This window comes from Oryza glaberrima, chromosome 1, assembly GCF_000147395.1.
Source record: "Oryza glaberrima chromosome 1, OglaRS2, whole genome shotgun sequence".
In the NCBI taxonomy this organism is placed as follows: Eukaryota; Viridiplantae; Streptophyta; class Magnoliopsida; order Poales; family Poaceae; genus Oryza; species Oryza glaberrima.
Genome location: NC_068326.1, coordinates 21916674 through 21925562, shown reverse-complemented (window position 1 = coordinate 21925562; position 8889 = coordinate 21916674). Strand labels below are relative to the sequence as shown.

The following is an 8889-nucleotide window of genomic DNA, read 5'->3' as shown; positions in this document are numbered from 1 at the left end:
GGATATTTTAAGTGACTCCTCCCCTTTCTTTCCGTTAGCTTCCACGTGCGTTTCCCGGGCACCTGGTACCTTGGGTACCAGCTGGTACCTGGTACAGGTACCTAGGTATCACAGACTTTGGTACCTGGGTACTTGGTACATTGGTATCGGCTGGTACCTAGGTATCACGGACTTTGGTACCTGGGTACCAAGCCTAATACTTGTGGGTACCAGGCTTGATACTGAGGTATCGCGATTAATACCTGATAGAGAAGGCCGTGGCACGGACGTAGAAGATGGTGAGGTCCGGCCAGAAGTCGGCGGCGACCATCTCCAGGAACTGCGCTTCAGCAACTTCATCTTGAAGTTGATGGCGAAAGAGAGGAGGTAGAGGTTCTAGAGCAGGTTGTCGCCGGCGTTGCGGTGACAGAGGCACGGAGACCGTCGGCTTCTTCTTCTTCTGCGGTGGTGGAGGAGGAGCCACCTGCACTCACCGGCAAGGAGGTGGCGGGAGCAGCATGCAAGGACGATGGCACTGGTGGATCACGAGGGCGACGGAGACCTTGGCGAGGAGTGCGAGGGAGGAGGGGAGAGGCCTCGGTGCCGGCAGCGACGGGGAGCGCTAGTAGAAGAAGCGGCGCCGCAGCGGGCGGAGGATGGCGTCGAGGAGGCACGACGAGATCACCCTCGACGCCGCCCCGACCTCGCTGACGCCGTGCCGTCGTTGTCCACCTCGGCCACTGAAGACGATGACCCCTTTCTTCTAGCTGGCTTCATCTCCATGCCTTTGGACTTCTCCTGACTCCCGAGAGAGAGAGAGAGAGAGAGAGATTGTGGAGGGGAAGGGATCGAAGGAGATAGGGTAGATGAGACCTTATCCTGTTGTGACGGGATACGATTTTCTCTATAAAAATTAAAGATGTTTTTGCCGGTATTTGGGTATGTCATCCGTATTTGAGTCGGTTTTTAAGTTCGTTCGCTTTTGGAAACACATATCAGTGTTTGAGTCGGATATTAAGTTTGTTTGCTTTTCAAAATACAAAAGGAGTCGTATAAAAAATCTCTTTAAAATAACTCACATGCTAAATTGAGATGAAAGTCGGACTCCTAATTGCAGCTTATGATTTTTCTTAAAAAAATATTTAAGCGAATTTCCACAGTGAATTTCATTCTAACTAAACCGTATAACTATCAAAATAACATTCAACCGTTGCAACGCACGGGTTTTTTTTCTAGTAAAATAAAATTTTAACCAACAATAAGTTCTTAATGCTTACTTAAAAATAAGTTGTATACATATATTTGCCCCCAAAAGTAATACTATAATATGACATTAACTTATTATAGTATTCAATTAATGATCGTAAATTATCTTGTCCTATATATTGAGTTTTTATGATCGAAGAGAGTATATCATTACGCAACATTTTAATATAAAGATTTTGTATCCCTTCACATGTTGGCGATCATTTGGTTCCGTAAGTCATATCCATTGGTCAATTCAGATTTAGAACTGCGGGGTCTGGAATGTAACGACAATCTGCAGACATCTCTTAATAACTTTTCGTGAATATTTGCAACATAATTGAGCACAACGCACGCATCTCGCATTCTGAGTTCAACAATACCATCACCTATAAGAGGCTAGCCTGTTCATCTTTCTCGTTCAATAATGCAACAGCACTTGGCACTGAGCAAAATGTTGTTTGAAGTATTTTATTCCTGAGTTCAATGGTTTTATTCAATACGCAGACCACACTCTGCAAAAGCAATAGCACCTACAAGATACGCAGCAGTTATGTAGTCTTTACAGTAGGAACAGTATCTCTACCGTCAGATGCATCAAGCATCAATATACGTGATTTGCCAAAAATGCACAAACAAAAAAAAAGAAATAAAAACAACTGGACCAGATATTCTTCTGATAGGTCTCCCCGAAATAATTTACAGATTGCCATATGAATAGAACTAGGCTTTTGCAGGCCATGTTGCTTGAGATGACATGATTATGCCCACAATCACTCCAAACAGACCCAAGGCGCTGCCGAAGATCTCAATCACCAAGATCTTTACAAAAAGTGATGAATTCTGAGCATCAGACAATGCACAGCTGCTTCCAATTATTCCCACACAAACCCTGCCGATCACAAATTTAACCATCTGAGAATGTGAACCATGATACACAAGAAATAAGGCACAAGGATTGGTGCTTACCCGCAAACAAGATTAGCAAAGCCAACAATAAGACCAGACGCAAAGATTGCATAGCCAGCCCGGAGAGACTCTGGATGATGCACTAGAGCAGTTGGTACACTTTCAAGCTTAGTTTGGAGGATGATTGCCACGATAACACCATAAATTGCAACAGCCTCACAGAAGATGACACTGTAAAGCACAATTAGATGCATAGATGTCAGTATCGCAAGTTAAAAGTGAACGCGGCTGTGATTCAAAAGGGTCTTTCAAGACATGTTCCAGAATATGAACTAGCAAATTAACAAAATAGTATATTTTAATATTAATGGTGGAAATAAAGGCTATGCAGATGAAATCCTAGAGGCCATGTATGTAACTGTTTTGTACAACTGATGCAAAAAACTAAACTTAATGCAGTTAACATAACTATACATCTTATAAAACATTCAGTGGCCACTTCTATGAATTGTAGCATCCGATTTATTCACAATAAAATGCACCATGTATCCACCGAAGCACGATGGATTGCTTTGAGCAGACAAACAAATGTTAAGTCCCTTAGTCATGCTGCATTGTCATTTACTGTAGAGTGCACACACTGTTTGTAGAGTAGATAAGCACACAATGTGTGCCTCTTTTCTTCAGCCATTCAGGGTACTTGAAATGACTGAAAAGATTGTAGTTAAGCACCATATCTAGTTTTCAGAATGTGCAAAATAAAGCATGACAGTCACACTGCTATCAGTAACCATCTGTCGGGAACATAATCAGATTCTTGCTAGTACTATCGCTCTCTTGCTGCTGATTTATAAAATGAGAAATGCGGTGGACCAAATAAAATTGGAGAACTTTAGGTTTGACTTGTCAACAGAAAGCACCAAACACTTCCTCAGTATCTCCATATTTTTCAAGCGTGCTATAATGATCAGGCAATGTTACCTAAGTTGTGAAGTGACCATTAGACAGACCAAAAGTTCAGCTCCTAATTGCACACCAGACTGGTGTTCATCGCATAAATCGCACGTATGTGCATAGTTGTCCTACATGATACTATGGATGTAGAACCTAATGTTCCACTGCACATGTTACATTGCATGACGCAGTTGTCCTAGAGCACTACAATAGCTTAAGCACATATGACAGCATTATCATTAGTACAGTAGCCCACATTCTAGTTACACCAGTACACCACTACGATTGCTTATAATCGAGCAAACATGCCCCAAATAACGGAAAGGAAAATACAAGTAAAACACAGATGCTAAGCAATGGGTTAAAAGATACAGGCTGGCTAAGGAACTGGACTGATCCCACAAGAGCAGTTAAAAGAACTTGACTACCCTAACCAGAGCAAACGTGGAAACAGCAGAGGCAACATTTGCCTCCAGCTTTAATTTTGTAGCAAAGGTGAAGCGAACGAGATGGCATAATGCTAAAAATTGGATATTGCTAACAGATAAATTATGCCATGTAACTTAAATATACAAGGCATAATAATTGAAAGCCATGATGAAAGGGCACTCTACAAAACCAACTGCCTAGAGGAACAGTGTGGTAATCAATCTCCCTAGATACAAAATGCATGGAATTCTATGTCCAGCAGTTTTCGCGTATTGTTGGCATTTTTACGGATCTCATTACTGTCAAAATCAATGGGACACTTGCAAGATGGCATCCGATTAGTCCTAGAAAGAAACCTATCTGATAATCTAAGTCAATTCATGTTATTAACTAGTACTGGCACTCAAGTAATCCGCCCGAGGAAGTACTTATGATGTACATATCAGCAGCTCTGAACAATTTCATGTGCTCATATCAAAATATCCCCTATCCGCACTAACAGAAAAAAACATCACTCGAGCTATTCAGCCAAACCCTAAATCGCATCAGCAAGCCGCCCAATCACGAAATCGACAGCCAGGCGGTCGAGAACGAAATCAGATGAGAAAGAAGCAAGAATCGGGCACCTGATGAGGTTCTTGGAGGTGATCCTGGGGGCCTTGATGGCGGCCCCGATGAGGCTGCTCCCCGTGATGAAGATCCCCCTGCAAGCAAAAAGAGCACCAACGCGCGATGAGGACGGCGCGCGAACCGGGGGCTTTCGCAGATCCGGCGACGCAGATCGATCGAGCGAGCGAGGGGTTGGGGGGGAACTCACCAGGCGGCGCCGAGGACGGAGACGCCGATGGAGACGGCTATGCCGATGGCGGAGAAGGTGTAGGGCGAGATCTGCACGAGCGCGCGCGCCCACGACGACGAATCCGACGACATCCTCGCCACACCACCTCCGGATCCCACGCCGCGGCGGCGAGGCGATCTCCCTCCCTCTCTCTCTCCTTCGCGCGCGCGGCGAGGGGCGGGGGCTGGATCGATCGGAGGAGGAGGAAGGGCGAGATTGGGGAAGGGAAGAAGACTCGGGTGTCGGGTCGGGAGAGGGAGACGAGACGAGACGTCGTCACACGATGGCACGACGAGGAGATGTGTGTGTGTGTCCGTTTCTGGTTCGCACGAGACCGGGACGGGCCGTGGGGGGTCTGGGGGCAACGAGAGGCTGTGGTTGTGGTCCGTCCGATTTATTGATGGACGGTTCAGGGCTTCAGGTGGATTGGGCACACGGGATCGGGAACGAGTTGGACTCAAAACATAGGCTCGGTTTTTTTTAAAAAAAACTTTTATACAATACAAAATAGAAAAGCATACGTCAATAGCATGTACTGAAACCATAGTTTGGTAGTATAAGATTCGATAAAACCATGGTTTCGGATAGGGATAGTTGGCACAGCCAATTTGTTTTTCTATTAACAACCATGGCTGTGTTCATTTGCTTGCTTGTGTTGAGAACTAATTTCCTTCACACAGAAAATGAGATACCTAATTAATATATGATTAATTAAGTATTAGTTTAAAAAAACTTGAAAATTGATTAATATGATTTTTTAAAAAAACTTTCATGTATAAACTTTTTGTAAAAAAGTACCATTTAATAGTTTAAAAAGTGTTAGCGCGAGAGAGTAAAGTTGGAAAAGTTGTCCAAAGAACATAGCCTATGTTAACGAGGCTTCCCCTCCTCTTCCACCGGCATAAGGGGAAAGCCAATGGAATGCTGCTCGCTCCGGTCATGGCGATGAACACGCGAACGATACATCGTCATCCACCTTCCCTCCTTTTCTTGAGTGGCAAAGCATATTTGAGTGGAGGAGGATCTGGTGGTTTTGTCGACACGTTGCAAGGAGAAAGACACCGTTGAATAAGCATGCAAGGAGTTCGCCTTTAGTGGGCCCGACGGGTATAGGTCGTTGGCCAGTTGGGAATGCACGTATATAGTGTTGTTGTTCACCTGACGGTTAGCGTGACAAGAAGAAGGCGTTTAGCAACAAGTAGGGAGAGGAGATTTATTTACAAAATAGACCATGCCCGTACTCCCTCCGTCCCAGAAAGAGGCGATTTCTGGAGGGGAGGATTTGTCCCACAAAGAAGCGATTCCTCCACAGAAAACAAGAAAACTTCAAGTCTATCGTATCATTTGTGGGCCCAGGTGGACAGCGACTTCTCCTCCTCTCGTTCACACTTCACACCGCAAAAATCTTATCTCCTGCCCGTCTCTCACTCTTTCTCTCGTGTTTCTCTCCCATTCCCAAATCGATTGCATCGATGCGGCGGCGGTAAGATGCGAGACCTCACCAAGCTTCCGACCCCCTCCCCACCTCCCTCCCACTCCTCCCAGCACATCCCGGCGGTGGAGGCGATGGGGAGACACGGCTTTGTCGGCGGCGGTGGAGGCGACGGGGAGACGCAGCTTCATCGGCGGTGGGGGCTTGTATGCCTAATTGCTTATCATCCCCGGAAGATTTGATGCGGTTGCTTGATGCACTAGCCGTGTTGGTGAAGGCAAACAACACTGCATTTCTTTTTTTCTCTAGGTTCTTGCTATGTTCATGCACTGCTTTTCTTATTTCTCTGGGTTCTTGCCATGTTCATGCTGTTGCTAGTAGTACTAGTATTTTCTCAATTGGAGAGATTTTCTTTTTAAGTATTTGCTTTCGGCAATGGAAACTTTTGGCATTTTTTATTCTGCGTCAGATGCTTCTGGCATGTGTAATCAATAGATGCAGAGAAATGACATGTGTAATCAACAGATGCAGAGAAATGACAGTAATATATGGATGTTGTCACGGAGGGTATTTTCGTCATTTTACATTAGTACTAAATTTGCATCTGGGATCCAGGAATCGCTTCTTTCTAGAACGGAGGGAGTACTATCTACATGAAACATCTATGATACTCACAAGATATCATCATAATACTTCGACGATACCACCTTCAGAAACCAATGTCACCTTCAAATAGTATGATACTACGATTTATCATGATGTCTTGTCATGGATATATCATAATCAGACCACCATGATACGGCGAAAGTATCACACCTAACCATGCAGGCGGGCCGAGTTGCAGCTGCCCGCAACCCATTAGAGCAAGTATAATAGTGAGCTATAAGCCTACTATAAGCTCAGGTGTAGAAGAGAGATATTGAAAAATTAAGGTTACTGGCTCTCATGCAAGAGCTAGCTTATCACAAGGTCCAAGACAAATGCATTAAATGTATAAGTGAGAGATAGAGAGATGAAAAGAAAATTGTAACCAATTTTATAGCTAATCTATTATATATATTGGATTTGAGATGGGCTAATATTAGAAAGTGGGCTCTATTATTACCCTTGCTATTAGCAGTGTTTGCTGCAGCCTGCAAACCCACAAACTGTCTGCTGGGCTATTTGCGGCCAGTCCGCCAACCCATAAACAAACCCACCAGGCCACCACACACACATCGCTACTTTACTGCCTCACTTTCACTGCCACGCATCAATCTACCTGTGTAGGTGGAGGAGCAGCGGATGGTTCGGCTTCGGGCACTGTATGACGAGCGAACGCCGTGCACAACAATGGAGGAAGATGGGATCGACGAGGAGAGGTTTCGGCGGCGGCGGAGGACGATAGGCACGCGACGGCCATCGGCGAGGATCAGTAGGGGAGCCGCGTGCGGGTTCGTAGACGTGGTTAATGGGCCGATGTATGTGACGGCCCACGTTTTTTCCGTTGACAGAAATACATGGCGGTGTTTTATCACCGCCAGCGTCACAGACGGAAACGGAGTACACGACTCCGAATCCGATGCGAGGAGAAGCCTTCGCCTCTTCATATGGCAGGCGAAGGCCGCGGCCGCGTCGTCTCTCGTCTCTCGTGCGGCGCGCGCATGGCTTCTCCTCCTCCCGGCGACGACGAGGCGGCGAGGGCTCTCGCGCTGGAGCAATGCGAGAGGGACTTCAACGCGGTGATCGACCGCATGCTCAACCTCAACCTCGACGGCGATGACGCCGCCGCCTCCTCCGCCGCTTCTCCCGAGCCTCCGGCACCGCAAGCCGCGCCCGCACCCGAGGTCGCCGCCGCCGCCGCAGTCGACGGTGCAGCACGGGGCGACCGCGGGTACTGGGTCGAGACCATGATGCGCGAGCTGTGGGCCGCCGCCTCCATGGACGACGCCAGGGAGCGCGGCGCCAGGGTGCTCGACGCGTTCGGGGCCGCCGTCGGCGCCGGCGCCGCCGCGAGGCTGGACGCCGCGTCGAGGCAGATCGGGTTCCTCAAGAGGGCGGTGCTGTTCCACCACCGGCTGCGGACCGCGCAGGAGAAGGCGCAGCGGGAGCTCCGGTGGCAGCTCGACGACTACAGGGAGCAGGTGCAGCGGCTGGAGGCGTCCAACTACGCGCTGTCCCTGCACCTCCGGCAGGCCGACCTGCGCCGCGGCGGCGGTGGCGGCGGCGCCATGCCCCACGGCCCCGGCAACCCGGAGATCTTCTGACCTAACCTGACCGGATCACTGACCAATCTGACATAATCGACATGGCGCCATGGCCAGCATTTCAGGAACCAATTGAGGATAGGTTTCACTGATCTCTTGGCAATGGTTGCTGGCTAACTCGACCGGCTGACCAAACAATGAAACAAAGATTCAAACAAGATATGCATAATGAAGTGAGCCAATGACTAACAATTCGCAAATGTTCTTGAAAAACGGCTTGGTACAAGGTGAGCACTGAGCAGTGATATACAAGAGGCAAATGGTTTTGTAGGAGGTTAGAGAGGGGAGATTAGACATTTAGAAGCTGTTGTCTATTTGTTATTAATCCTTAATTAAAGTCTTCGTTTTCTTAACAATATCTAAATGTTTCTACCATTATATTTATATTTTTGGTAGTGGTATACTCCATCCCACCCGAGAAGAAATTGAATGTACTAGGCTAATGCGACGATCAATACTGAATGTTTTTCGTTCTGAAATATGACGATCAAAAATAAATGGAGGAAGTACCTTTTAGAGAGTAGTAGTAAGGCTATGTTTAGTTCACATCAAAAATGGAAGTTTGGTTAAAATTTAAACGATGTGACGGAAAAGTTGAAAGTCTATGTGTGTAGGAAAGTTTGGATGTGGTGGAAAAGTTGGAAGTTTGAATAAATATTTTGGAACTAAACACCACGTAAAGCATTCAATACCTGAGCATAACAAAGAGAATTGATCTATCATTTACTCTCTTAGTCTCAAAATAAATTTATTTTCCACTTATCCAGCACATATCAATAAAAGAATTAGAATAACCTCACTTTATCAAATGCTAGTGCAAATTATTTCTCTCTTTATTTTTAGATAAATGAAAGAGA

At 46.3% G+C, this 8889-nt stretch overlaps 2 protein-coding genes across 2 annotated transcripts; one reads left to right on the top strand and one right to left on the bottom strand.

Annotated features, from left to right (window-relative positions):
* Positions 1–1670: 1670 nt before the first annotated feature.
* Positions 1671–4666, bottom strand: LOC127760624 (V-type proton ATPase subunit c''2). The gene is made up of 4 exons (XM_052284913.1): positions 4334–4666; positions 4143–4220; positions 2194–2364; positions 1671–2116 (listed from the first exon to the last, which is right to left on the bottom strand). Exons 1-4 carry the CDS (start codon positions 4444–4446, stop codon positions 1948–1950), a joined length of 531 nt encoding a protein of 176 aa, XP_052140873.1. The 5' UTR covers positions 4447–4666; the 3' UTR covers positions 1671–1947.
* Positions 4667–7285: 2619 nt separating this feature from the next.
* On the top strand, positions 7286–8032 carry LOC127772371 (uncharacterized). Its single transcript, XM_052298402.1, has one exon. The coding sequence runs from the start codon at positions 7286–7288 to the stop codon at positions 8030–8032; it is 747 nt and encodes a 248-aa protein (XP_052154362.1).
* The last annotated feature ends 857 nt before the right edge of the window (positions 8033–8889 follow it).